General features: G+C 37.6%; 9 protein-coding genes across 12 annotated transcripts; 2 read left to right on the forward strand and 7 right to left on the reverse strand.

The window, feature by feature from the left end:
- Window positions 1–21: 21 nt before the first annotated feature.
- On the reverse strand, window positions 22–3290 carry LOC100637196 (UDP-glucuronosyltransferase 2B15-like). Of its 4 annotated transcripts, none has more exons than XM_020008735.1 (4): window positions 1253–3290; window positions 1058–1212; window positions 668–892; window positions 22–425 (listed from the first exon to the last, which is right to left on the reverse strand). In XM_020008735.1, exon 1 carries the CDS (start codon window positions 3261–3263, stop codon window positions 1734–1736), a length of 1530 nt encoding a protein of 509 aa, XP_019864294.1. In that variant the 5' UTR covers window positions 3264–3290; the 3' UTR covers window positions 22–425; window positions 668–892; window positions 1058–1212; window positions 1253–1733. The 4 variants fall into 4 exon arrangements, with proteins under 4 accessions (XP_019864294.1, XP_003383844.2, XP_019864293.1 ...); XM_003383796.3 differs by having other exon boundaries at window positions 644–892; XM_020008734.1 differs by having other exon boundaries at window positions 536–892.
- A 1673-nt stretch (window positions 3291–4963) lies between these two features.
- LOC109593729 (uncharacterized) lies at window positions 4964–8620 on the forward strand. Its single transcript, XM_020008731.1, has 14 exons — window positions 4964–5202; window positions 5259–5479; window positions 5533–5766; window positions 5822–5942; window positions 6596–6748; window positions 6800–7175; window positions 7229–7332; window positions 7395–7541; window positions 7589–7724; window positions 7768–7900; window positions 7961–8035; window positions 8079–8147; window positions 8204–8300; window positions 8352–8620. The coding sequence occupies exons 1-14, from the start codon at window positions 4981–4983 to the stop codon at window positions 8433–8435; spliced, it is 2172 nt and encodes a 723-aa protein (XP_019864290.1). The 5' UTR covers window positions 4964–4980; the 3' UTR covers window positions 8436–8620.
- A 1209-nt stretch (window positions 8621–9829) lies between these two features.
- On the reverse strand, window positions 9830–10919 carry LOC100639519 (uncharacterized). The gene is made up of 6 exons (XM_003383729.3): window positions 10809–10919; window positions 10703–10737; window positions 10509–10652; window positions 10276–10453; window positions 10110–10230; window positions 9830–10060 (listed from the first exon to the last, which is right to left on the reverse strand). Exons 1-6 carry the CDS (start codon window positions 10879–10881, stop codon window positions 9991–9993), a joined length of 621 nt encoding a protein of 206 aa, XP_003383777.1. The 5' UTR covers window positions 10882–10919; the 3' UTR covers window positions 9830–9990.
- A 36-nt stretch (window positions 10920–10955) lies between these two features.
- On the reverse strand, window positions 10956–11934 carry LOC109593730 (halilectin 3, alpha chain-like). The gene is made up of 4 exons (XM_020008738.1): window positions 11805–11934; window positions 11606–11758; window positions 11233–11540; window positions 10956–11187 (listed from the first exon to the last, which is right to left on the reverse strand). The coding sequence occupies exons 1-4, from the start codon at window positions 11910–11912 to the stop codon at window positions 11082–11084; spliced, it is 675 nt and encodes a 224-aa protein (XP_019864297.1). The 5' UTR covers window positions 11913–11934; the 3' UTR covers window positions 10956–11081.
- Window positions 11935–12101: 167 nt separating this feature from the next.
- Window positions 12102–13201, reverse strand: LOC105316585 (halilectin 3, alpha chain-like). The gene is made up of 4 exons (XM_011411590.2): window positions 13029–13201; window positions 12822–12974; window positions 12446–12762; window positions 12102–12350 (listed from the first exon to the last, which is right to left on the reverse strand). Exons 1-4 carry the CDS (start codon window positions 13131–13133, stop codon window positions 12284–12286), a joined length of 642 nt encoding a protein of 213 aa, XP_011409892.1. The 5' UTR covers window positions 13134–13201; the 3' UTR covers window positions 12102–12283.
- A 16-nt stretch (window positions 13202–13217) lies between these two features.
- Window positions 13218–15554, forward strand: LOC100637321 (coiled-coil domain-containing protein 85C-B-like). Its single transcript, XM_003383797.2, has 9 exons — window positions 13218–13303; window positions 13353–13517; window positions 13559–13868; window positions 13918–13988; window positions 14789–14845; window positions 14896–14974; window positions 15020–15135; window positions 15196–15297; window positions 15349–15554. The coding sequence occupies exons 1-9, from the start codon at window positions 13271–13273 to the stop codon at window positions 15496–15498; spliced, it is 1083 nt and encodes a 360-aa protein (XP_003383845.1). The 5' UTR covers window positions 13218–13270; the 3' UTR covers window positions 15499–15554.
- A 25-nt stretch (window positions 15555–15579) lies between these two features.
- Window positions 15580–21866, reverse strand: LOC100637447 (inactive tyrosine-protein kinase 7-like). The gene is made up of 9 exons (XM_011411591.2): window positions 21646–21866; window positions 21319–21579; window positions 20649–20996; window positions 20075–20365; window positions 18440–19276; window positions 18036–18356; window positions 17462–17901; window positions 16464–16718; window positions 15580–16379 (listed from the first exon to the last, which is right to left on the reverse strand). Exons 1-9 carry the CDS (start codon window positions 21719–21721, stop codon window positions 15810–15812), a joined length of 3399 nt encoding a protein of 1132 aa, XP_011409893.1. The 5' UTR covers window positions 21722–21866; the 3' UTR covers window positions 15580–15809.
- Window positions 21867–21973: 107 nt separating this feature from the next.
- Window positions 21974–25198, reverse strand: LOC100637573 (putative E3 ubiquitin-protein ligase UBR7). The gene is made up of 8 exons (XM_003383798.3): window positions 25046–25198; window positions 24845–24978; window positions 24734–24794; window positions 23591–23686; window positions 23354–23407; window positions 22694–23300; window positions 22368–22429; window positions 21974–22205 (listed from the first exon to the last, which is right to left on the reverse strand). Exons 1-8 carry the CDS (start codon window positions 25175–25177, stop codon window positions 22104–22106), a joined length of 1248 nt encoding a protein of 415 aa, XP_003383846.1. The 5' UTR covers window positions 25178–25198; the 3' UTR covers window positions 21974–22103.
- A 120-nt stretch (window positions 25199–25318) lies between these two features.
- On the reverse strand, window positions 25319–26782 carry LOC100637699 (cell division control protein 42 homolog). Its single transcript, XM_003383799.3, has 2 exons — window positions 26171–26782; window positions 25319–26052 (listed from the first exon to the last, which is right to left on the reverse strand). Exons 1-2 carry the CDS (start codon window positions 26697–26699, stop codon window positions 25598–25600), a joined length of 984 nt encoding a protein of 327 aa, XP_003383847.1. The 5' UTR covers window positions 26700–26782; the 3' UTR covers window positions 25319–25597.
- Window positions 26783–26806: the final 24 nt, after the last annotated feature.

Genomic DNA, 26806 nt, shown 5'->3' on the forward strand with positions numbered 1-26806 from the left:
TTACTGCTGTTATAGATAAAATTTATATTGATAATTATAAAGATATTCACGCTTAGTACACCTATGACTTGCTTGAACAATAACAATGTGAGATAATTAATGATAAGTTAATTAGGAGGAATGTATTTACTCTAGCAAGACTCTAGTCACTGTTAAGAATTAAAAATGATGGCTTTGTCATCACTTGTGATGTCCTCATCATTATGTATCTTCACCTCCTCATCCCTCACATCAATTTCTACAACACCACTTGTAATCCTGCGCCCTCTTCTCTGGCTGGACATTTTCCTCTTCATAATGATGATTATGGTAATAATGAAACCAATAATGATTACTACAAGCAGTAGGCCAAGGAATGAAGAGAGTCCTATTATGATTGAGCCTTCCTGGGATAAGCCGGATGAGACTGTAGGCGGAGTAGGAGTCTAGAAAATTTAAAAAGACGTTAAACATTTTTCACGCTAATAGTCACTTTGTTTGTTTGCTTCTCTCAGACTCTAGACACAATCTCCCCATTTAATAAACAAATACTCACACTTATTCTAATGCTGCTCACACTTCTAATACTGCTACTGCTTGTGTGAGTTGTGTCACTGCTTGTATGAGCTATATTGCTGCTTATGCGAGTTGTGTGGCTTCTTACGTGAGTTGCATCACTGCTCCTTACAGTAGTTGATGTGATCTTGGTACAGTTTGTATTTCCTCCATCTCTCAATCCTTCCAATAGTTGGATATCATCACTAGTGTAACTATTATAAGTCGACCAAGGATCAATCGTGAAGCATGGTCCACCAATGCCAGCAATATAACTCTCTCCTACAGTGAGAACACGTCCATACTGACCACAGGTTGTTGTCACATCAGGACCACTAACATTCACTGACACTCCAACCTATAATGATTATATTGCATAGATTAAATAACATTGTAGAGTACATAATAGTTATATTGTTTCTATTTCATAATGCTTTTATGTGTGTGAAGGGGAGTACAAGCACATGTGGTATTTGATTACTTAATCATTGCCATATATGAGTACTTTGTTGGCAAGCTTCACCTGCAAATTTCCTTTGTAAACGGCCTCGATAATTCCAGAGTAGTAGCAAGGGTGGTATGACACTTCGCAGCCATCTTTCTCAATGCCATACTGATTTGTACTGTTGCATGCAATATTCTCCACATTAGTAGTATCATTAGTTATAGACATGCTTCCTATTAGGGAATCACTTGTAATCATTAATTTTCAACTTACTTCCACCAGCTTTGTTAATGACTGATTGACAGCTAGAGTAGAACAGTTCCAAGTGAGGCATTCCTCCGCCTTGGCATTCAAACAATCCTCGGACCCTACCCACTACATTTTGACTGGAATTCAGTCTGAAATCTATACAAGAAAACCGTTGGCTCTGACCAAGGAGACATTTGCATTGTGATGCTACAATTTTGATTTTGTAGATTGAGGCCTCGTTTGAGTAGGCGAAACAGATTACTTCTGATCTGGGCTTAGTCAGATAATCAGGATGACAACTACATCCAATAGCTAGTGGAAGACAGGAGCAAGATATTATTAAAAGAAAGATTACCAGAGTTTTCATTTCTCTTTCTTATCCGAAGTGTGAACTCAGTCATCATATCAGGCGGAGCAGGCCCCGCCTGACAGATGTGCCGCCCACGCACCCAGGAAATCTATAGGTATTCAACCCACGCATTAATCAACATTATTCTTTTTGTGTCTAGCAGTAACAATGACAACAATACTTACTGCAGCCACCAAATAATAAAACTACCATGCTCAATATTACTACCCACACATCAATGTTATAATATTTTATCGAGTTCCATTCACCACGAATAAATGGAGGCATGGCGTGACTGTATCCTACTTCAGCATACAGTTCAACTAGATCTGCACCTCTTTTTGCTCCACCTCCTTCTCGTAAAAGACGACTAGTCCTCTCTACGTTTTTCCTGTAAATGCTTTTTGTCATCAAAGCTTCTACTGATTCTTTTAGTTTTTTAACTGTCAGTTCTTTAGCAGTGATGCTTATTCCAAGTTTCTGTGACGTTAGTCTAAAACCAATGTCAAATTGATCCCCACCTTGTGGTATGCACAAAACTGGGACAGCAAAATAAAGAGCTTCATGGACACTATTGACACCACAGTGTAGCAGTGCTAGCTTGACTGATGGATGCTTTAGTAAAGAGGTTTGCTCTAGCCACGATGTAATGTAAACTTGATTAGTGTTAGGCCTCTCTCTAACATCATCACGACCAGGTCTTGACCACAATAGTCTGTATTGATCAGAAAGTGAGAGGATAATATCAGCCGTCTCTTGAGTCATTCCTGTCAATGTTCCAGTACTAATGTATATGACTGGTGACTCAGAATCTGCCCCTAACCAAGAGATTAGTTTGGAATCAAGTGGTGGCTGATTAGGTAGCAGCATTGGTCCTATGTAGTGCTGTGTTGGTAGGGATGGTACTGGTCTTTCGAACCCAATGACTGTGGTAAGTAGTACTGGCTGGTATATCAAATGCAGCCCTGGTTCACTGAGGGATTCCTCCCCTTCTGGAATCAGTGCCTTCATAAACAATCGAACTGCAATGTATTCCATTGGCCCATAAAGAACAGTATTAATGAATCTATCCAGAAATGACATATTATCAGTGATTGGAGTAAAAGGTTTAGGATAAGGCCAAGGAATGATGTACTGTGGAATCAAACCAACTATAAGCATCACAAGCATTATGTTGTCTGTCTTCCATATTTTGTGGACATGATAGATTAAAGCCATGGTTGCATGTTCACCGATGATATAATCATAGTGACTGCTATTTAACTTGGTCTGTATTGCTTTTCCCATTCTTGAGAGATAGTCTCTTTCTTGAAATATCCCATTGCGTATATCGGACACAATAGAGAATACATTCCCAGTGATATTGGTTCCTTGAGTATGTCTAATGTAAGCATCATATATGTCCCTTTTCATTTTAATGCCCTCTATGTAATTTATACCATAAGACCTAATGAGGCTAGGTATGTGCTCAAATCCTTCAATAGTCACTCCAAATGATGTGACCTTGTGGCCTCTGGATACAAGCTCAGCCCCAAGTGATATTAGTGGATAATAGTGAGAAGGGAACATGGAGTGAAGGAAGAGGACAGAGAGACGGGATGATGACGGATTGCAAGTCTTTTCATCATTGATATCAAGTGAACTGGACACAGAAAGAAGATGCAGAAGTGTCAGTAGGGGCTTCATTGTTATTCAAAACCACTTCCCCCAAAAAGGCGTGGCTGATACAAGCACATGATAGCACGTGGGTGAATTGCTAATATCTTTTAATAAAGTTTTTAAACTTATCAATAATACTGTTGCTAGAGGTTTCAACATTTGCAATCATCTGGCCGTCTGTCCTTCTCTCATCTTCGTGACTGAGTGTAATCCCAAAGACACAGTGTTTCATCTTGTCCCAGTACAGTACATTAGGAAGGTGTGGATTAGGTAATATGTCTACTCTGTTCAGCCATTCTTCATCTGTGAGTCCAAGAAAGGTGAAATAAGGAGGAGGGATACCGATTGTTGATGCCTCTCCTAGACCAGAGAAACCATGCACACTAAAGATCACTTCTCCTGTGTAAGTAGAAAGAATTTGAACTTTTCCTTTTACAGAGCCATGACCAATTACGATGTAAACATGACCAATTCCAAGGATGCTGATCTGAACTCCATCTTGGAGTGACTGGAGTCTAAAACTACTTACACATTTGAAATCATTTAAAGTCCAAACTTGAACCTTGCCATTGGTGGCAAGTGCCAATAGAGATTGATCAAATGGGAGAACAAATGGCGTAGAATGATGCTTGTCGATGAGAAATGTTTCAGAGATTGAGTGATTCAAATCAATCAGAGGAACAGCTGATACAGTTTCCTGATGATTGCTACTTGCTACTTGATGAATACATAAGGAGCTCCCACACTGCAGTACAAGCCAATGAGACCGACAAAAATGGCTAGAATCTTTATCTTTGCTTTTTGATATCAATCCTATGGATTTGCAATATTGCATCAATACTGAATTCCCAGGTATGGAATTGCCTGGTAATGTAATATCAATTCTCACTTGAGATACAGTTGGTCTCACATGCCCACGTCCGATTCGTAAGAGCTGAAGTTCCCAGTACATTGCTTTACCCTCTAAATTGACTTGATGTCGATTAACTATCATCTTCCCTAGGCCAACAAGATAGCAGTCTTGACAGCAGCAGAATATTTGCTCTGGATCGTAAAGAGTTGGTCCTTGCCACGAGAGCAGAGCCTCTCCTGTCACTAGATTAAACCCACGCCAACGGCCATTCGCACTAGCCAGCAGAATGTAATCGCAATAGAGACTACACCATACAACACGATGGGCTGATTCTTGCAATGCTGGTAGAAAAGAATGTGTCTGCTTTAATAGACCAGTAGTGGGGATCATAGTAGAGACAGAGGTAAAGATAGGGACGAAATCTTCATACATTGTGCCCACTAGTACGCCATACTTAAAGTAATTGCACTGAAAGTAGTGATTGAGGTAGATCTTTGACATCTGCTTAGCCTCTGGGCTGGAGAGTTGTATGTATCGACGATTATTGTGTACTCTCACAGCTAAGTCTTTACAAGTCTTGTAATGACGAGAGGATTGGAGTACAACATAGTCTGATACTCCGAGAGATCTGAGAGCTGGTCCTTTCCAGAAAGATGTCGCCTCTGTTATCCTTTCATGCCACACTGAGGATACTCTTAAGCACCTGAGGATGTCAGCTATAGGTAGGTGTACTAATATTCCAATCACAAGCTCAGGAGGGAGAAGGAAAATGAAGTCGATTCTCACTTCCAGTGGTGTTAGTGTAGCCATAGTCTCGTCAGCAAATTTTGAGCCACACCCTAGATGTAAAATGACGTCACAAAATTAAATTCACTATCCTCTCCAGCTGTCATGTTCTTTGTACTGTACTCCATTTTGTCAGCTTACAAGAGAAACTTGTTCATTTTATTGCTGTTTAATGTAGCCCCATTCTTATACTGCAGGATCCTAACTGCTGGACAAGAACTAGTTGGAGAGAGCTGCTACTTTAGAACAACTTTTGTAAACCAAACCCACTTCCATCTCTCAGTCCAATGCTGGAATGAGACTGACATTGTGCCATTGAAAAGACCAGTGAGTATTATTGCAGTATTAGCCTCGAATAATGATTTTTTTCTTTTTTTTTGCAGTTAATTTTACCGGTCAATGTTAGCCCAATCTTGCACATACAGCAGACGCCCTCTTGGAAGAGATTAACCTCAGTTTCTGGGAGACACCTAGTAACGAGAGTGAATCGATTGTTAGATAATGGGACGTGGGTAGTGTCCGTGGATCAAAGTACAAACTTGTCCTGTATATCAGTCAAGACGATCACATTAACTGATATTTCAGTTACCATTGATGGAAGCAGGTATATAAAGAAATGAAGGTGTCATCTTTTATCTTGTTAAACTTGTTTCTCAGTGATGCAAGGTGTTGGGATTTTCTGATAGATAATGCAAATCAGACTGACCTAATACAGCTTCCTCCTTGTATTCCGTTGCATAGCAACTCTTCATTTAATAATACAGTCCTTTACTGGAACCCCCTGAAGAATATTTCATGTGCCAGGTCCGATGGCGTTGATTTTGTTCCTTTGAGTGTTTATTCTAGTTTTGCAATGGGAGTATTTGTAATTGGAAATGGAATGCTGTATAGGTATGGTGGAATTTAATAGTTTTAAATGCTCTCTCTCCCTTCTCTTATAACTCAGTTTAAGTAATAAAGGGATCTTCTATTTCATATCTTTTCCTCCTGGAATCATTGTAACTAATTTCAGTTTATTTGAAGATAAAGGACAGTATGTATTCTTCACAAGAAATGACAGCATTCAAGTGAGTTAGCTTACATGTTCTTATGTAGCAACTTTGAGCTCATTCCAATAATCAAAATTAATTTAAAAAATTTTTTTTAAGTTACTCAAAAATCTAGTGACAATGGAAACAAATGGTTTTTGCTTGTCACGGATTTTGTGACAATGGAACCATTGAGTTTAGTCACTGATGTTAAGGCTTTGCAAATTTGCTTCTTATTAAAAATGGTCATAACTTGAAAAATTGAGCTCGGAATCAGCTCAAACTTTCTACACAGCATAAGTACATCAATATGTATCAGAAAATGTAATAAAATTTGGGGGTGATTTTGGAGCCATTTTTTGGAAAAAACCATGGGCTATAGTACAGGGTATTTTTCAGATTTTGGCCAATTTTTTCAAATGGCCATAACTCAAAAATTTAAGCTCGGAATTAGCTCAAACTTTTTACACAGCATAAGTACATCAATACGTATCAAAAAATGTAATAAAAATTGGGGGTGATTTTATAATATTATTTATATATATTATATATTATTTATTTATTTATATTTTATATATTTTATATATATTATTTATTTTATAATATTTTTGATGTGCACATGTTCTGATTTACTTCTGATCCAAATCATGTATGATTGTTCCTCCAGTAATTGGTGCTTCATGTCTACTTAGGATAGTTACAAAATTTGGTTTGGAATGACGGAGAGCAAAGAAGTCTTTCTAATTTATCCTTCACGTGCACTTGAGTTTATTCTTAATTTATATTCTATTTCCTTGATGAATATTTCAAGCATTTACTGGGATCAATACAACGACTTTGTAATGGTAAGTAATGATATCAAAAATCAACAACTTTGATTATTATTATTATTAAAGCAAACTCATTCCAATATTTCCATTCCTATTCCTCTGTTCTCAATGTTTGAAGAAGCAGTTGTCAATTTCTCTTTGACTCATGATCCATCATCACTCTTTCAATCGCCTCAGTCTCTATCACCTCACCATCGACTGATTAATAACTTCACTAAATCTCCCCCGTGCCCATTCACCAGTGCTCTGATTCAGTCTCCAATATGTACAAAATACACTCGGACTAGTTTCGTAATCGATGAAAACCTGACTGACCAGTTTGGCAAGTACACTCGCTCATATTCAAACTGTTCTAGTCAGATCAGTGAGCTACCACTTGTTGTATACTTGTCTCGTGGTGACAGTTTTGAGTTCACGGTCGAGTATTTCCTCAATAATTTTGGTATCATAGTAAAAGTATTTTTGCTAATTTTGATTGTGTATTTGCCTTTATAGATAAAACATCTCTGTTCTTTTCACTAACAAGCAGTCCTCCTAATGTCATCCAAACTACACTCATTTCATCTTGGTCTCCAATGACAAATTCTAAACTAGTAAAGGTTCGAAATTTTTTATAAGTAGTGATTCTTAGTATTACTTAATGTTATCAATTTTATAAAAGGTGAGACTGAGAGAATGGTTGCAATATGAAGAAGCACAGCAAGTAATGTCTGGAGAAACATTGTTCAAGACAAGGGTCGTGTTAAAGACTTTAGGATCTGAAATGTTTTGTGCACAAGAAAAACTGCAAGAACAAATATTTGTACCAGTAAAATATTATTAAATTTTATCGTGAGATCTATTTATACTGTATAGGGAATATTTCATTTGTCAGTTAGAGTTGGTTGTCCTCCTGGTTTATCACTGATTTACGATCATCTCGAATCAACTAGAGATCAAGATCATTACTGTGATCTATCAGACCCTGATAACTGCCTTTATTATAATAATGGTTAGCCTAGCCGTACCTTTATGCGTGCATGAGCTCTTGGTAGAGTTTTATCCAGTTTTTAAGCTAAAAGACTCTGTGACCGGTTTGAATGAGAAATACACAGGCAAATACAATCTACTTGCAATTGCTGGTGGAACTAGCAGGGAAAATATGGCTGCCTTTTCTCAGAGTAACATGTGAGGATCACAATCATAGGGCAACAAATATTATCTACATTATCTTGTTTTATATTGTAGTGAATTGTTATTGTGGACTTCGCTAGATGAAAAAAGCAATGGAACGGCTTTTGAGACAAGCAGGAATGGGATAAGGTTTAGAATGACACTCTCAATTATTGTATACATTGAATTAAAGGTGGTCTGAATATTGGAGCAACATACCAGGAACTCCTCAGTATTATCTTCGCTTAGAAGCTACAAACAAGTGCAGCATTTCTATATCATTGTATAATATTCCCTCTCTCTCTCTTTTATTTTTAGAGGAACAAATGATAGCTACTGTCTCTTTACTGTGCAATTTATAGTGCATATACATGGTATTGCACCAACACGTGTTTACTCTGTGATATCAGTCATTGTCAGTATTATAGTGTGCAAATAATGTTTGTTAATGTATAAGTTTCTATAGATTTTTGTTCTTTTGTTCCTGTCAGCGTTCATTGTTGGTTTTGGGATTTGGTTGTGTAGAGATAAAGTTGCAAGGAGACAATAGTCACGATAAAAGAATCCTCTTATCCTTTTGCTTGTGTGAACATCCAATCAATGCAGCTACTGTGAAGAGATTGAAGAAACTGTATTCATGGTTTACTGTTTGAATAATAATTTTTTAATAACTTTTATTAATATAATTCACAAGATTTTGCTCACAAGACCCTCTCGTTTCGTGGCGATCACACAGAGAAAGAGAACCAGCAAAAAAGAAGCATGAAGCTCGCTGTTATAGCTCTAGTACTTTTCGTAGCTGTAGCTAATGCACAGCCACAACAGAGGAGATGCTGTGAGTTTTTAATACAATTTTAAGCATTATCATTGATCTAAACTATCCCCATACACATTTAGTGTACACACCAAATGGTTGGACTGGCTATTATAGAGAGGTACAGATCTACTCTGCTTTATATAATGAATTGAGTGTGTTTATTATTATGATTCCTACAGACAAACTTTGATGCAGGCCCTGGTGACATATCCTATCGATTTGCAGCAGTGAGCTACGATGCAATTCGTGAGCGTATCAAGATTGAAGAGCGTGAAGAGAGAGAAGGAGAGAGACCAGAGAGAATTTTCAAACTTTACTTTTACAATGAGGTATGCATTGGATTGCTTGTCAGTTATGTATGAGATATTTAATAGAAAATAGAGTATCGTGTGGAGAGGGATTTGTGCACAAAGAGGGAAATTAACGAGACATTCTACCACTACGGCGTTCTCACTAGTGCTCAGTACTATGGCAACGACTTTCTTGGAGCTGAAGTGGGAGGTCTTGGAGTTGAAGTTGATCAATTCGGAGAACAATTTGAGAGTACGAATACCATTAATAATTATTACAATACCATTTTATGATTTTTAATCTATATATAGGTGGTGGCCGATACTTTGCTAGCTATGCTCCAATTGGAACTTCTGAGTTTCAGTGTGTACCACTGCTTGAAGCTTTTGTGAACTTGAGGGGACCTTATTCTGAGCAATATAATGTCCACTATGAGTAAGCAAACTGCTTTTTACTTTCACAGTATTTATCTTAAATTGTGTGTAGGTTCTTGAATATCACAGCAGTCACCACTTGGCCACCAGGAGCATTTGATATCCCTACTAGTTGCGTAGGCTCCGCTAGCTGAACCAGTCCTAGTCAGAAACTATTAGCTTCCTCTAATTAAAGCTTTGCTATCATAGGTTTAGGCTTACAGCCCATGTTTACTAGCTAAAATTGCTATTCATGCTATCAATGTAGTGCTAACTTTTTAAATAATAACAGTGTTAAACAATCAAGAATTTGTTGTTAATAAGTGCAATATGGAAAATCTGGCCATTCCAGAAAAATGAATTTTAATACCATTGTAACTACAATAATATTCATTGCGTAAATTAATCAACTGCTGACTTGTATAGCTTTTGACAAAAGGATTCATTCTAAAGCAAATAATTTCATCGGTCACAAGACCATAGCATGTGAAGTACGTGCATAACATGCAGCTACAGCCAATAACAACAGCAACTAAAGGTGTGAAAAACTAATGTTCAGCTAAGTTGTTCCTTAAAGATTTCCTTCATGGGCACTCTGGAGGTTTCATAAATGTGTCTGGTGGGAAGGAGCTCACAGGGGCAATGTTTAAAAACCTATTATAAGAAAATTTTTAATAAATTGAAGATGCATTATTATACATACTGGCGGGCAATGTTAACAGAACGTGAGGCTGGAGGAGGTCCACGAGCACTGTGGACATATGATTCAAGAACTGGAATACACTCACGACCAAAGGGAGCAAAACTGCCAGAGAAATCCCCACCTTTAAACAAAAATGAACTTTATATTGCTATCTTGATACTCTTACGGATCCTATCAGGACGATAGTACTCATCAACTTTGACTCCAAGTCCAGTAATCTCAGCTCCAATGTAGTTGACTCCATTTAACTCTGTGTCTGTGGTAACTCCAAATGGCCTGAACTCATCAGTTAGATCCCTCTCTTCGCACTGCCTAGTTCGGAGATCAACACGGTAGGATTTTCTCTATGCATAATATATTCATAAAAACTATTCTATTACATAACTGGATAGTAGTTACCTCTTTGAATAAGAAAACCTCCAAAATAGCTTCAAAGCGTGACCCCCCACCAGGGCTGCGTTCAACTTCAGTTATACTGATGGCCTCCAAATACTGGTCATAACTTACATTACCAAAACGTCCAAACCCACTATCATAATCAATCTAAAATAAATTTATATAGTGAAAATGCATCAGTGTCCTGCATTGTCTACCTCTCTGAAGGTTCCCCTCCACCTTGGTGGAGTTACTGCAATTAAAGAATAAATGTTATTAAAGAGATATTATTAAAGAGATATTAAGTGAAGTATACTAACATACCACATCTATATCCGTCCTCCTGTGCATAGACAACAGCTACAAGCAAGAGAGAGAGAAGAGCAACACACTTCATCTTGTCCGCAATTTTCTGCGCTAGAGTAAACCACGCCTACTAGGCTTAAATTTGCATATCGATCGTGAATATTATAATGTTTTAATAATAGCGAAAAATGAAAATTGAGGTAACAATAATAATGCCAGCATGTAACACATTTCTAATTGCATTCAGTCTATAATTTGTTCTTGTGCAGCATTTTTTACAGTAGAATATTTTTAAAGAACATTGCGTCCCCTAATGATTGGTGGTGGTGGTGGCGTCTCGCACTCTTTAGGTATTTCAAAAGCATCTTCAGCAAGAGTAGTTGACAAATTCATAAATCTAAAACATAATTAATGATAATTATCATGAAGATCTAAAACGTACTCATAAGCAACATTGGTAGATGTAGGCCTAGGGGAGCGAGGTGGAGTCCTACGAACAAAACTCTCAACAACTGGCCAGCAGACAGTTCCAGTAAACCCAACAGGTGCAAAACTTCCGTGATAATCTCCTCCTTCCCCATCTCTGTGATAAAAGTTATCAACAAGCACGCCAAGGTTAGGTCCTTCAGCTCCAAGGTAGTCAGAACCAAAAAAGGTAGCATTTTCTGGTATTCCAAAATCTGGGAATGATTCTGTAGATTCGATCTCGGATTTAGTGCAATGACCCTCATACACACGATAGCGGGTTCTCTAATGATACAATGAGTAATGAGTGTGTTTAAACATTTTGCAGGTTTAGATCTATCAGTATTTACTTCAGTAAACAGGAGGAGATCTGTTTCAGTGACAAAATCCCTGCCTCCTTCTTGTCTCTCAAACATTTCAACTTTTATTTTCATCTCAGTCCTGCTGTAGGAAATATTGGCAAAACGGAATGAGACCTCACCAGGTCTAGCATCATAGTTAACCTAAAATAATATGGAACTGATTTTTTAATACTCAAGTTTATCTTGCCTCCTTGAATGAACCAGAAAACTTATAAGGAGCCTCACGGCATCTTCTCTGTGGAGTTTGAGACAGGACTACTACAAAAAGAGTTGCTACAAGAAAGAGACACTTCATCTTGACTCTGTGACCTCGCTTCTCTTTTTAATAAAATTCATACTCTAATCCATCACAATCTGTTTAATGATAATTATGTTTAGCATGTGATTCTCAATATTTAGACTACCAGGTTTGGTCAAAATCATGCAAGATCAGAAGAATCATATGATCTTATAAAATATTTATTGTAGTCCCATGAGCACTGAATTTTCACATTAAAGCAGTAATTTTGTAAAAGCAGAATCACATGCTTGGTGACATTAAAAATTAGCAAAAGTTTTTAAAAAGAGGGTGGAATTAAAATGCCAGTCGTAGCTAGCCTATAATACAGGCAATGTCCATATTTTAGCATGGTAACTATAATTCAGCTTGGTTTATTGTATTAGTCTTTATTGTTCACATGAAGGAGGAATTCTAAAAGCACCCACTGGCAATGTTGTTGTAAGATTGAAGTATCTGCATAAATAAAAAAAAAAACAAATTAAAGACCATAATAATAATAATAATAATAATAATAATAATAATAATAATAATAATAATATATAGCATACGTTGTGTGTATGTTCCTAGTAGAACGGGATGGTGGTGGGCCTGGAGTTTCCTCATTAACAAAAGAGCTGAGAATAGGAACACAGGACTGTGCCTCAGTACCTACTGGAGCATAACTCCCATGGTAGTCTCCACTCCTTTCATCTTCGGATCGGCGAAAGTGGAACTGATCCACACCAACTCCATAATTAGGAATGGAAGATCCAAGGTAATCAAAACCATAGAATGTTGCATCCTCGGGGACTCCGAAATCAGGAAACCTTGTTTCGTTCATCGACTCCTTTCGGCATTGACCAGACTCTACAATATAAGCAATTTTCTATTGGAGTAGAATAGTACACAGGAATAATTTACTAGTTTAGCTTTGGATGACATTACTTCTTGGAAGAGAGCAAGGTATGTTCTTCTGTCAAACCTCCTGTCTCCTTCCCTCCTTTCAAACTCATGCAATTCAATTTTCATCAAATCCCTGTCATAGCTGATGTTTGCATATCGGAATGCAGTCTCATCTGGAGAGGCATCATAGTTCACCTTTGTAAAAATTAAAATTAAAATTGATTTAATAGGAAGTGATTATGTTAGTACCTCTCTGAAATAGCCGAACCACTTGGGAGGAGACTCGATGCATCGGCGTTGTGCTTGAGAAAAATTCACCACTAGCAAAGCGCACAGGATCACTAGAGCCTTCATTTTAGAATGGACAAAGTTTCAACAAGAAAAGTAAAGCGATGACCCTTTTAGAATTATTTTATATCTCCGGCACGTGAATTGATGAATAAGCAATCCAGCCCCGCCCTTGCTGCTGCAAGCCCAGCCGCACCCCAAAAATGGAGCCAAGCCAACAATCAAAAGAAATTGAGGTAAAATAAAGCTTATGATCCTTCTGTTTGGTTTTTATTATCATTATAGTTAGTCAAAGAAAACCAGGAGCTAAGGGATTTGTGTTGCTTTCTTGACGACGAGAGAAAGAAGGGCAGGAGGTTGGCCCATGAATGGCAGAGCTTTGGTAGATACATAGCTTCTCTTCTCCGGAACCAAGTACTAGAATTCGAAAATAAAATGACAGTCTTACAGGTAAATCTGTTAATTTGACATCAATTTTAATATAAGTTTAGGAAAACCTTCAGAAACTATCGCAAGAAAATGCAGAGCTGAGAGATTTATGTCTCTTCCTAAACCAAATGTCATCGATGGCACCTGCAAAAAAAGAGGGAGATGAATCAGGAAATACTCCAGCTGCAAAACTAGAGACAGGGCAAGTGGAGACATATGCAGCTAATGCTGCTTGTGCTGGCCATTTAAATAAAGTACTAGAAGATCCTCCTGCGTATACTGGTCATGCTGGAGCGAATGAGCTTAAAGATGAGTCACCAAAGATAGTAGAACCAACTCCATCAAAAGGAGAAAGCAACAGCAGTGAAACAAGTAAGAAAGGATGAGTTTTGAGCATGTGTTATTATGTATATAAATGAAGCTAACGCTTATGTGAAAGAATTAGAGAAACGTCTTGATAGACTTGAGTCAGAGAAATTGGAGCTTGTTAAAGTAAGCCATAATATTTGAATAGGGTTTCCTTCCCATAAAGCATGCTTAATGAGCTAACAAGTACTACAATACAGTATATGGTTTGGGACAACTTTAAAAATTCATACAAAATCCAAACTTAATTGAAATCTACTCAAACTTGCTACACAACATAAGAACATGTATATGTATCAGAATAAATTATAAAAATAGAGAATTCTTTTCTTGTCATTTTTGGCAAAATTTGACCAAAATCCCTGTACTATAGTACAGGGACTTTGGCCCGATTTTTGAGCAACTTTAAAAATTTGTAAAAAATCCAAACTTGATCGAAATCAGCTCAAACTTCCTACACAATATAAAAACATGTTTATGCATTAGAAAAAAATATAAAAATTGAGAATTTTCTACTTTTTATTTTTGGCGAAATTTGGCCAAAATCCCTGTACTATAGTACAGGGACTTTGGCCCGATTTTTGAGCAACTTAAAAAATTCGTAAAAAGTCTAAATTTGATCAGAATCAACTCAAACTTTCTATGCAACATAAAAACATGTTTATGTATTAGAAAAAATTATAAAATTGTAGAGTTCTCTCCTTTTCATTTTTGGTGAAACTTGGCCAAAATCCCTGTACTATAGTACAGCTGATTTTGGAGCAATTTTAAAAATTTGTAAAAAACCCAAATTTTGGTTGGACTCAGCTCAATCTTACTACACAACATTTAAGAAATACATAAAATGGAGAACTTTTCTTGGTATTATGCCAAAATTTAGTGGGAAACCCTGAACTTAAGTGATTTTAAAGATATTTTTCTTCTAGTCACTCTCAGCAGCTCAAATGTTAGAAGCAAATGCAAACGAAAACAAGGACTTGCCAGTATGTGCTATTAGGTATGTATTTTGTATTATTTTAACTGATCAATGCAGGGCACTGTGTCAGATGAAGTGGAGTTAAAAGAGCCACCAAACATTAAAAGTTTCCTTGAACATATAAAGGAGAATAATGGTTTGATGAGGTGATACCATTCAATGTTAAATTGATATTTTATAGATGATACACTGAAAGATGATAAACCCACAACTCCTTTAAATGCAAAGAAAGATGCAAATAAAAAAGAAAAACAAGACAAAAATTATACGCTAGAAGATGTTATGAAACTATCAACAGTACGAAATAAAAATCTATACACAATGAACTTGTGGAAAAATGATTCTCTCTCTATGCAGTTATTAGACATATCAAAGAGACTGGATGCAATGGAAATGACTGATGGTAACTCACAGCCTCAGGAAGGCATAGAGATTGCAGCACTCCGCATGCTTGTTATGGTCAGTGAGTATGAAACTATAATGCACACACAAACCGCATGATGTGAATAGGTGGCATTTAAAGATTTGAAGTCAAGAGTTGATGATACTAGTAGTAGAAGAATTGGTGAACTTAAGTCCAGTAGCAGTAATACAGGAGTGACAAGTAGTCCAGTTACTAAATCTTATAAACAAGGAACAATTATACAAACTGAATTATAGAGTTATTTCTGTATGTATTGTTTTATTTTTGATAAATAGATATATCGAAAAATAAATAAAACTTTCTCTGAGGTGCAACAATGATAATAAAAATAAAAAACAACAATGATAATAATAATAATAATAATAATAATAATAATAATAATAATAATAATATGCTTGTAGAGACACTAGTCATTAAAAGTAATGCAGAAAGGGAAGAGGAAAAAAGTGTGTTGAGCAGAGAAGAAACACTATCCTTTTCACAAAGAGAGTATAAGATTGGTTAAGAAATGAAAGAGATGTAGCTATTAAAGTCAATGAAACAAGACTCAGTCTACATCAATGCCCCTAACAGCTGGTGCTATCTCAGTGAACAATGGACGTTGGAGTGGATCAAACTGCCAACAATCCATCAACAAGGAATAAAGAAGAGCTGGCATTCCTTCCTCTGGCAAGCTCAATAAATGCCCACTGGGTACTAGTCTAAGAACCTGCTCGTCAGATAGCCCCTCGTAAGGCTGCTGAGCATAAGAAAACACCTCCCAACAGAAAACTCCAAACGACCAAATATCACTAGCAAGGGAGAAGGCGGGGCCCATGTTTGAATCCTTGAGGAGTTCAGGTGCCATCCATCGAATGGGGAGGAGTTGGGACCCATTGTCATAGTAATCCTGCTCGTAGAGGTCATGACCTATGCCGAGGTCGGCAATTTTGACAGAGAAATTTGAGCTGATGAGACAGTTACGAGTCGCGAGGTCTCCGTGTATAATCTGCTGCGAATAAAGGTAACGCATGCCTTCGGCTATCTGTGATACAAAATGGAGTAGGTCGGACTGAGTTAGCATAGGCTCAGAGTGAGGGCTGGGATGAGAAGCAAATAAAAAATTCTTGAGATCACCCTATGAAGAGAGAGAATGGAGAGAAGAGGAGGGAAGAGAGAGGAGAGGCATAAAAACTTAAAAGCTTAAACTTGCATCACTTACTCTGTCCAAATACTCGTATATGACGTAGTAGGGCTCAGCATCAGCGCATATTCCGAGTATCTTAGAAATAAATGGAGACGAGAGTCTCATTTGATTAGAAAAGTCCATGAGTGATGGCCACAGAGCCTCTTCCCCTTCTCTGGACATTAACACTTTGACTGCCACGAGAGTCTCGCTAGAATCTTCTGTGATGTGTCGAGCTATTGCTTTAACAACTGGTCCAAACTCACCCTCGCCCATGATGTCACCACTTAACTGTAGAGAAAAAGGAGGAGGAGAGAGAGGGGAAAAGAAAAGATGATGTACATCCACAGGGTTTGCTACAAAGCATGCTAAGTGAGCTAAACAGCATGAGCTTCATGAGCTGACAAGCACTACAATACAGTACATGTACAACAAGGCTTTGGGGCAACTTTAAAAATTAATTAAAAAGTCAATTTTGATCGGAATCAGCTCAAATTTGCTACACAACATAAGAACATGTACGTGTATGTACTATGTAGTATAGTATTATACTGGGTATTGAATTCATCGTGCTTATTTTTAAATGCTCATATCTCAGAAAATTAACATCTCAAAATAAATGCTGCTCTGTTAGCAGTCAAATGTCTAGACAAGAAGTGTGAAACCTAAATCCAAGTGCTAATATATAATAATATAAACTTAATTGAATTAAATGTAATGGAATGACTTTCAGGTTACAGTAGGGATTACACCGACTTTGCCATATCATTTAACTAGTCTAATTGGACAAAGAGACCGTATCACAAATACAGGAAATATCAACCATTCCAACAGACAAACAGCAAATAAAAATAACATCACTAATAATAGCAAGAGTAAATAATAATAATAAATAAGAGTAATAATAATTATAATAGGGTATTATTACTCTTGATTATAGCTACAAGGCAACAATATGAAGCAATAACTAAGACTAATGCTATTATACCAATAGGATTACAAAGATGGGATAAGTAGCTGTGTACTGTACATACCATTAATTTGTGACGTGGGAAGCTACTGATCCCGTGAGGTAAATTGAGCTCAGTTGCAAGACTAGCAGTGGGTCCATCGGGAGGAGGAGGGATAGGAGAGGGGACAGGAGGACCAGGTGAGACTGCCACACTGCTTGAGACAGCAGTCATTGGGACTGAGTTTGAATTATCAGTAGTGAACGTCCACAGACTCGATAAGTCGGATGGATTCTGCTGTAATATCCCGCTATTGTCCTTTCTCAAGGAACCACGAAGAGATGGTCTACGCTCAAAGGAAACTGTCTCCAAGACGGCCTTTTGGTGTCCGTTGGTGCTACGCTCTCGACTCCGACATTTAACATAGCAAAGAGTACAACAAAGAAGGAGGACAATGAGTATTATGAATATGACACCGACGACAGCTAAAACAATCGATATGAAGAGATTCTGTTCCAAACCCACTAATAGGAAAGGAGAAAAGGTCAAAATAAATACTCTGAGATCAATTAATTAATTTATGACACTTAATAAAACCGCACAATTGAACCAAAACTCATGAATAACATAAACAGCCTCGTGAATATCATTAACTCACATATCGTATCATCTCCGGTAAGAGCGGTAGGTGTGGCCTGACGTGGAGACACTTTAATGGTGACTGTACTGTGTTCTTTTACGCCATCAGGACTGTCAAAAAAACACAAATAATCTCCAGCATCAGACATGACAATGCTGGTAATGACTAGAGATCCATTGCTGTCTACAATTATACGGTCATCAGACTCAAGGTGAGAGAGTTCTTTGAGCCACGTAACTTTAGGAAGAGGTTTCCCCGCAACCCGACACTCCAAGTAGAGGTACTCACCCTCCATATACTGTACACTGCTGGGAGGGACTTCCAAAAATGATCCTGGAACTAAGTGGAAAATAAACAAATAAATAAAGTGTCAATAAGCATCCATTAATTATTATAGATTAATAAATATGTTATTAACTAACCGTTAACAATGATTTCAAAGGTTTCGTTGAACTCGTGGACTCCGTCGCTAGCAAGACAAGAGTAACTTCCCTCGTCTGACATTTTTACCGAATTTATTGTCAAACTGGCCACACCTCCTTGAACGACTCCATTAGAGACAGTAACATTCCTTGAAGACCTCAGGGGGCTCCCTCCTTTAAACCAAGACACAGTCAACGTTCCATCGCTGCTGATTCCGCCAAGAAACTCGCATGTAACAATCAAGATTTCATTAACGATGCCAGTTCGAGAAATAATGTCAAACTTGGGATAAATCTTATTAGTCAACACGACATGAACAGAATTCTTCACTTCTCTATAAGTGTCACTAGTATACGAGCAATGATAGACCCCTACATCAGAGACACTGAAGTTACGTATTGTTAGTATATTAGAATTGAATGACTCAGAGGAAATGAAGTTCTTATCAGTACTGTTCTCTTTGCTCCACTCTATCTCCTGATCAGGTATAGATACATTAACACTGCAATGAAGGGTGAGGGGCCTGTAGAGACGTGCCTCTCTATTAGGGAAAGCGGTTATTTTAACTAAAGGAGGACCCAAAACAGTGAGACTAACGAGTGACGACACAGGTAAAGAATTAGGACTGCTAGCGGTACAGTTATAGCTCCCGGCGTCTGAGTATTGCAAATTATTCAATACCAACTCGGGACCCTGTACTTCAATTCCCTGAGGGGTGAACCAGAAATAAGTGGGTGTGGCTAAGCTATCGTCATGGTTACTAGAACAGGCTAATGTTTTGCTAGTTCCAAGGCCAGTGCTGACAAAAGACGGAGAAACATGAACTGAATGAATGCCTGTACAAAAAGAATAAAAATAAGTTAAATCCACCTTCCCATATTCCATTCCTATACCGTATTCTATTCCATAATCTAATCAATATTCCATTCCTATACCCCTTGCATTCATTCCAATAATTATCAGACCAGATTGAGGAGTGGTAAGTGCAAACAAGACACAAACAAGATGACAACATAAACCCACACATACACTCATTAATCCACTTACTATAATACAATAATACTCAACACATTAATGTACTTATACTCATACAATAATACTCAACACATAAATGTATACATGTATGCCTTATAGACAGGTAGGAGAGGTAACTGGAACATAATGATAAGATAATGAGCATTCTCAGTGTGTGGTGGTGTATGTACAAGTGCTATGTGTGTGGGACTGTGTTTACTAATTGCACAACACAATAAGAATAATAATAATTAGCACTGTTTACTATTAGTAAATACACAACAGAGCAGTTTTGCAAAGTGCAGCAAGTGGCATGAGTATACAAACATGTGTAGATGTACAGAGAGGGAATAAAGAGAGAGTGATATGTACAGCGAGTACAGTATGTGTGTGACAGGGAAGCTACAGTAATAAATAACAGGCCAAATAAGGGTGGGAGTCTCACGGGCACATACAAGTGTAATTATATTATATTCATTATAATTATGATATGGTAATAGGATATTACCCACAATACATTAGCAACAAAGCCCTCCTCCCTCTACCTCTCTCTCTTTCTCTCCCTCCCTCCCCCCTCTCTCTCTCTTTCTCTCCCTCCCTCTCCCCTCTCTCTCCCTTACATGTCATATTCAAGTGGACTGTGGCACTATCAGCATTTAAATCATTTATGGCAGTACATTTATAGACTCCATCATCAGAGAGGGCAGCATTAGTGATTGTAAGAGAATTAGTGACAGGATCAACAGAATATCTCTCATTAGAGGGGAGAGTATTGTCTCCTAGTTTCCATGATACATCCCCATTGCCCACTGTTCCTGACACAGTGCAATGAATGGTGACAGTGTTACCAGGTTTAGTGCATACAGTGGACTGTGGGACTGTAACATCAACTGGTGTGGCTGGAGTACTGCCTGTATATAAGAAAAGAGAGAGAAAGAGAGTGATAATTCAGGTTAGACAATTAATACAAGTATATAAGCATCAACACTGCTTGATCTAGAGGGAGTTTAGGTCTCCCATATTTGGTCTAGGTCTCCTAAAATCTTTTCAGCTTTTGGTCTCTTACTGTATGTGTCATTAAGTTTCCCATTGTCAATTAGATTGATCCCACAAACTTTATTTCTTGACTCAGAGTATAAATGCATATGTACAAGTACAAGTATGCATGTACATGTACAGTACATTCCAACGAACCTTGAACAGCCACTTTGAGCTCAACCTCCTCTGACTGTACAGTACCAGCAGCAACATGCTCATAACTGCACCGATATCTCCCCCGATCATTAACAGCAATGTCACTCAAAAGAAGACTCCAACCTTCACTGCTATCCCCTCCATCACTAGGTCTAGTGTTACCGTCAACTTTAATCCACGAGACATTGTGGACTGGAGGGATGGCGGGAGGAGTACAGCAAGTGAGTAAGACGTCACTTTCAACACTAACAGAGTACGATGATAGACCAGGATACAACATAGAGTCAACTGGAGAAACCTGAATGTTGTTTTCTCGTACTTTACATATTGATAACTTTCCATGGAAATCTAAAATAAAGAAAAATAAAGAAATAATATATAAAGGGAAATTAATGAATGACAAAAAACATATGTAGATAACGCCTTGATGAAGGATGAGAGCATCATGTAGCTATGCTTGTAGCAAGAAGAAACAAATAATTGGGCAAAATGTGTAACATAATTTCGGTTTAAAAAATCTTAAAAATCTCGCGCAAGCATTCAAAGCAGCTACAACTTGAACTAGAACAACATAATCAGTTCACAAAAATACATACATACTGTACAAAAAATAACAAAAATAACAATCATGGAATACTTGTAATAATTCATTCATCACTTCATTGCTTACAGTAAACTGTGAGTTGGAATGGAGTGGAGACCTCAGACTGGTTTGAGGTTAGGGAGCAAGCATAAGTCCCTGAGTGTATTGTAGCATTGGCTGATGATATACTGATGTTTGACTCAGATGTATCAAAATTAGGATTACTGACTGAAACACTGACACCGTCCTTGAACCACTGTACTGCTTCACTAGAGCCCGTATCACAGTGAAGACTTACCGAGTCTCCTTCTATAACTACTGGAGGGCCAACCACCGTTGGAGGAGAAGCTACAATGAAAGAAGGAGAGAGAGGAGAACGAGAAACTAGGCTCTGTGTCTTTCAGATATACTCACCTCCTCCATGACTGAGCAAATAAATAAACGAAAGAAGGAACATCTCCACACATCTTCCTCTGGACTCGGAGGACATAACGAGAGGAAGAGAAGGACGAGAGAAGAGAGGCGTAAAAAGGCAAGAAAGAAAGAGTAGGATCTACTGCGGGCTGTGTGATGATTTACTATGCGGTGACTTCAAAGTTAAACAAGCCACGCCTATGAATCCAATTATTAACACTACATCATTCATGAATACAATCCTGTGTCATAATAGGATACTTGAAGATGTATTTCACCAAATAGCTTATTAGTTTGTCTGCAAACAGAAACGCCTTAAGACAATTTGGAGATGTACAAATAGAATTAATAATGGTTTCCAAACAAAGAGTGTGGGAGCGAAATAATGCGTCACATAGAGCCATCATTATGCGGTCAAGTGCATGTGCATAGTATATTTAAGTAAAGGAGTTCTTTTGCTAGCAGCTGTCTGGCGGAATGCCATCTCCATACTCCAACCTTTGTCTCTTTTGGTTCTCCAACTCGCCAAAGAAATCAGTAATGTCACGTGGTCGTACAACCTGATAAGGAATGAGAGAATAAGAGAGTGAGAGTGATCACGTGAGCTAGGAGACAGAGACATATCATCAATATTACATCATGCACTCTAGCTGTCTGCACCCTGCAGGGCATACACATCAAAGAGGAATACAAAGTCACTGTCAAAATCCACACCTACATACCTTTCCCTTGCTTGCAAAGCTGCCAAGGAATTTCTTTAATTCCTCCTTCATGTGATTATAACCTAAAATAGCAAGAGAGAGAGAGAGAGGGGGGGAGGTGGGTGGGAATAATTGGGTCATAAATCAAAATGATCATCGAATCTGCATTAATTGGCATAGTTTTTGATTCTTTAACATGAAAACTGTATCAGAATCAATTCATATGTCAATACATCGACATGCATACGGACAGCATCAGAAATATTGAGAGTGTTTTAAAATTGAAAATGGCCTATGTTAATTGGTTTTAAAGACACAACAGAGAGATGTACAGACAGGAGACAAACCATTAATCATTTCCACTTGTTGCACACGCCCCATGCTACTAGACAGAGCCTCCATCCCAACGTCATGTATGTAACCAGTGGACTTTGCCCTCGTCTCATAAGACGTAATACTATCAAGAGTATCAAGGAGAAACTCTACCGATAGTTCCTTGTACATCTTCTTGCAAGATGAGCAAGAACAAAGCTCTGACCTCCACTGACTAGTAAAGTACCCAGGACCAGAAAAATTAGAAGAGGAAGAAGATAAAGTTTTACGTTTTTCAAGTACACAAGTTTCAGTCTCCCTGAGTTGGGACTGACTTTCATTAGTAGGGCCGGGTACGGGGTCGGACTTCAGTGGAGGAGAGTCCGTGGAAAGAGTTTTAGGTTCAGCCTCCTTTCCATTCGGGATGATGGAATCAGATTCAGTTTTGGCAGTATGAGTCTCAGTCTTTTCACTTTCAATGTGGTGAGTCGTAGAAGTACATGCATCGAGTGTTTCCTGATGAACGAAAGGTTCTTCGCTAGATACCGAATGAATCTTGTAATGATAGAGAAACGAGAGGCGTGACATGCACTTGTCGCAGACCGTTTCTTCAAATGAATTGGGTGGGTGGAGTCCAAGATGCTAATTAATAAATAAACCAGTCAATGAATAATTAATGAGCTATTCTTTCTTACCCGGGTGTGGTACCAGTCTTCGCAAACTGAGCACTGGATCATCTCATCTTCAACCTGAATAAAATAATAATAATAATAATAATAATAATAATAATAATAATAATAGTTCTTCCTCCATCTCCCCCTGGGTTTTTTGTCTGTTTGTTTATTTTGTTTATAATAATAATAATAATAATAATAATAATAATAAATATAATGATAATAAATATAATGATAACAATGTATAATTGTATTTACTTCATCATCAAGGTCAGGGTATGGCCTGTTACATGTGCAGTACAATCCATTGAAGTTGTGATTATAAATGTTCTCACTATTTAATGGATCTTTATCCTATTAGGGAACCAAGTCAATGATAATATTGCAATAATTGCTACAGTACATAATTTTATGGGCAGAGTGTACATGTACAGGGTATTTCATCAAAAATGGCAAGAAGAGAATTCTCCATTTTTATAATATTTTCTGATGCATATACATGTTCTTATATTGTGTAACAAGCTTGAGCTGATTCCGATCAAGTTTGAATTTTTAATGAATCTTCAAAGTTGCTCCAAAATCAGGCCAAAGTCCCTGTACTATAGTACAGAGATTTTGGTCAAATTTCACCAAAAATGAAAAGGATAATTTTTTTCATTTTTATAATTTTTTCTGATACATATACATGTTCTTATATTGTGTAACAAGCTTGAGCTGATTCCGATCAAGTTTGAATTTTTAATGAATCTTCAAAGTTGCTCCAAAATCAGGCCAAAGTCCCTGTACTATAGTACAGAGATTTTGGTCAAATTTCGCCGAAAATGAAAAGGATAATTTTTTTCATTTTTATAATTTTTTCTGATATATATACATGTTCTTATATTGTGTAACAAGCTTGAGCTGATTCCGATCAAGTTTGAATTTTTAATGAATCTTCAAAGTTGCTCCAAAATCAGGCCAAAGTCCCTGTACTATAGTACAGAGATTTTGGTCAAATTTCACCAAAAATGAAAAGGATAATTTTTTTCATTTTTATAATTTTTTCTGATACATATACATGTTCTTATATTGTGTAACAAGCTTGAGCTGATTCCGATCAAGTTTGAATTTTTAATGAATCTTCAAAGTTGCTCCAAAATCAGGCCAAAGTCCCTGTACTATAGTACAGAGATTTTGGTCAAATTTCGCCGAAAATGAAAAGGATAATTTTTTTCATTTTTATAATTTTTTCTGATATATATACATGTTCTTATATTGTGTATAAAGTTTGAACTGATTACGATTAAATTTGGATTTTTTATGAATTTTTACAGCTGCAATACTTCATTTCTTGTACAATGTACACACCAGTAGTATATATGTACATATATCACACAAATTGATTTATTTTTAGTAACGCACCGGACACAAAAGACACGGGTTTCCAGAAATCTTTGAATTGCCACAGTCACAGCGAAAATTACTAAATTAAAAGTCCCATAAATTAATTCCCTACTTGCCACGCCTACATACCGCTTTGTGTAGAGTTCAATGACATCATGTCCTTCGTGACATCGAAGACTGCAAGCCAAGCAAAACCCAGCCAGGACAGATGAACTAGGAGTGCATGTACTACATGCATACAAAGCCTGCCGGGATACATATCCCTGTGTGAAGAACAAAAAATAAAATATTAATACTAAAATTATTTAAAGCCAGGTATCGTCTTTGTACTTTAGTGTAAGTACAGTTGGTGTCATCAGAGTCTCCCAGTACAGCGTTAGCAGTGTCTTGAAGAGCTTGCTCTTCGTCTACTATATCTTTGATAGAGACAACAGAATCTTCATCCTCCAAAAAGGCCGCCATTTTAATTTTAATGGGAGGAGCTATAGATTAATAGTTACTTAATTTTAATAACAGTTAACTAACTTAATGACTTGTTAACAAAACAACCTTTTTTCAGTTGGCATTTTAATATTAATTTTTTGTTTTATAATAACTTTTTTATTTGATAATTCTGTGAAGTTTGCTCTCGAAGCAAACAATAATAAAAATAATGAATGAACACAAAAATATTGAATGAAGAAATGAATGAGACACCAACTGCCAGAGTTGATGCACATTACATATATAGATCTATCAATAATATATAATTATAGAGCAGTAGTGTATAGTTTATAATGACACTATAATACAAAGTGAGTGGGGGTGGGGTAGGATCAGCAGAAAAGGAATAGAGTTTATCAGTGGTGGTGAGAAAAGTGTGTGTGTCAGTGTAGAGTCCAATTACAATATCGAGCAGCTTTCTTTCGATTTTGACGAGTGATTCATCTCTAGTGCTGTTGCAATGGCCTCATCAAATGCAGTCTTTACATTAGTCTTAGACTTAGCCGAACACTCTATGTAAGATACTGCCTTCATGGAAGCTGCTGCTTTAGTTCCTTCGGACCTTGTTACATATTTCTTGTTTGATGATCTGAAATCTCTTAATAGGGTACCGTTGTCTCTCTTATCAACTTGAGTCCCTATTAGTAATACCGGTATACCCGGACAGTGCCTCTTGACTTCCTTAAGCCAGCGGCCACGAGCATTCTCAAATGAAGAGTAATCAGTGACAGAGAAGAGTACAAGAACAATGTCAGCCTGAGGGTAGCAGAGAGGTCTGAGGTGTCCAAAATCATCTGAACCCGAAGTATCGCAGAGTGTCATGTTTACTCTTTGGCCGAGAACTGTCAAAGAAGCTGCACAAAAAGGAAAGAAAAATATAGTAAAAGATATTTCTTATCATAGTGATGATGATTATATGTAATGAGATGTACAAATAAAAGATCACTGCTATGCTGTCTATTGAATACTTACTTGAGAATTTGTCATAGATGGTTGGGGTGTGAGTAGCAGTGAATTTATCACTCGTGTATGTCTGCAGTAGGGAAGTCTTCCCAACAGCACTGTCACCAACTAGAACGCATTTAAGAGAAATTGGAGAGGATCCTTCAGTGCAGCTACTAGCTGAAGACCGAGGGAGACTAGCATACGATCTCTCTCTATGCTGTTGCTGATGGAAACTTCCTTCTCTGTTGAGAGTGGACGATCCCTTCCTCGTGCTACCGCCTCGGCGGGGCTCTGGCACAGGAGATACAATGTCGCTGAACTTTCTTCTCATCTCCAGGTTGATTGAAGACTTGCTGCGAGGAACGTAGCGAATACTGGGGGTCCGCCCGACTGAAGAAAGATGGCCCGAAGAGGTGCTACAACTCGAGGCGCTGCTGCCAGAAGAGCAGATGGAGTCTTTCCTCTTCAATGGAGAAAAAGAAGGAGAACCGATTCTTTCCTGTTGATGGGGGCTATCAGAGACAAGGCAAGGCGTAGGACTATCTTTACCACCCATTGCTGTTTCTTAGCTCTAGTATTTGCTTCTTTTGTAAGCTCCTTTAGTTTTGAAATGCTGTGTAGCTAACATCACCTCGTCTGCCTCGTTTTATACTCGAGCAAAGT

The sequence above is a fragment of the Amphimedon queenslandica genome, unplaced genomic scaffold (assembly GCF_000090795.2).
Source record: "Amphimedon queenslandica unplaced genomic scaffold, v1.1 AMPQUscaffold_13507, whole genome shotgun sequence".
Classification (NCBI taxonomy): domain Eukaryota; kingdom Metazoa; phylum Porifera; class Demospongiae; order Haplosclerida; family Niphatidae; genus Amphimedon; species Amphimedon queenslandica.

Bases quoted from the DNA above. Each gene is read 5' to 3' on its own strand.
- LOC105316585 (XM_011411590.2), bottom strand. From the start codon at position 13,133: ATGAAGGCTCTAGTGATCCTGTGCGCTTTGCTAGTGGTGAATTTTTCT. The intron at 12,763-12,821 runs GTAATGTCATCC...CTACTCCAATAG, and splicing joins ACCTTGCTCTCTTCCAAGAA to AAAATTGCTTATATTGTAGA. The intron at 12,351-12,445 runs GTATGCTATATA...TTATTTATGCAG, and splicing joins ACTAGGAACATACACACAAC to ATACTTCAATCTTACAACAA.
- LOC100637196 (XM_020008735.1), bottom strand. From the start codon at position 3,263: ATGAAGCCCCTACTGACACTTCTGCATCTTCTTTCTGTGTCCAGTTCA.
- LOC100637321 (XM_003383797.2), top strand. From the start codon at position 13,271: ATGGAGCCAAGCCAACAATCAAAAGAAATTGAG. The intron at 14,846-14,895 runs GTATGTGCTATT...TGATCAATGCAG, and splicing joins ACGAAAACAAGGACTTGCCA to GGCACTGTGTCAGATGAAGT. The intron at 15,136-15,195 runs GTACGAAATAAA...CTCTCTATGCAG, and splicing joins ATGTTATGAAACTATCAACA to TTATTAGACATATCAAAGAG.
- LOC100639519 (XM_003383729.3), bottom strand. From the start codon at position 10,881: ATGAAGTGTGTTGCTCTTCTCTCTCTCTTGCTTGTAGCTGTTGTCTAT. The intron at 10,738-10,808 runs GTATGTTAGTAT...CTTTAATTGCAG, and splicing joins GGAGGACGGATATAGATGTG to TAACTCCACCAAGGTGGAGG. The intron at 10,061-10,109 runs GTATGTATAATA...TTCTTATAATAG, and splicing joins TCTGTTAACATTGCCCGCCA to GTTTTTAAACATTGCCCCTG.
- LOC100637447 (XM_011411591.2), bottom strand. From the start codon at position 21,721: ATGTCCTCCGAGTCCAGAGGAAGATGTGTGGAGATGTTCCTTCTTTCG. The intron at 18,357-18,439 runs GTTAGTTAATAA...TTTTCCACTTAG, and splicing joins CTTTGAAATCATTGTTAACG to TTCCAGGATCATTTTTGGAA. The intron at 17,902-18,035 runs GTGAGTTAATGA...CTTTCCTATTAG, and splicing joins TACCGGAGATGATACGATAT to TGGGTTTGGAACAGAATCTC.
- LOC109593729 (XM_020008731.1), top strand. From the start codon at position 4,981: ATGTTCTTTGTACTGTACTCCATTTTGTCAGCTTACAAGAGAAACTTG. The intron at 5,943-6,595 runs GTGAGTTAGCTT...ATGTCTACTTAG, and splicing joins CAAGAAATGACAGCATTCAA to GATAGTTACAAAATTTGGTT. The intron at 7,725-7,767 runs GTTAGCCTAGCC...AGCTCTTGGTAG, and splicing joins CTGCCTTTATTATAATAATG to AGTTTTATCCAGTTTTTAAG.
- LOC100637699 (XM_003383799.3), bottom strand. From the start codon at position 26,699: ATGGGTGGTAAAGATAGTCCTACGCCTTGCCTTGTCTCTGATAGCCCC. The intron at 26,053-26,170 runs GTAAGTATTCAA...CTTTTTGTGCAG, and splicing joins CATCTATGACAAATTCTCAA to CTTCTTTGACAGTTCTCGGC.
- LOC100637573 (XM_003383798.3), bottom strand. From the start codon at position 25,177: ATGGCGGCCTTTTTGGAGGATGAAGATTCTGTTGTCTCTATCAAAGAT. The intron at 23,687-24,733 runs GTGCGTTACTAA...GTTCCCTAATAG, and splicing joins ACCCGTGTCTTTTGTGTCCG to GATAAAGATCCATTAAATAG. The intron at 22,206-22,367 runs GTATGTAGGTGT...ATTCCTTATCAG, and splicing joins GCTTTGCAAGCAAGGGAAAG to GTTGTACGACCACGTGACAT.
- LOC109593730 (XM_020008738.1), bottom strand. From the start codon at position 11,912: ATGAAGTGTCTCTTTCTTGTAGCAACTCTTTTTGTAGTAGTCCTGTCT. The intron at 11,759-11,804 runs GCAAGATAAACT...ATATTATTTTAG, and splicing joins TTTCTGGTTCATTCAAGGAG to GTTAACTATGATGCTAGACC. The intron at 11,541-11,605 runs GTAAATACTGAT...TTGTATCATTAG, and splicing joins ATCTCCTCCTGTTTACTGAA to AGAACCCGCTATCGTGTGTA.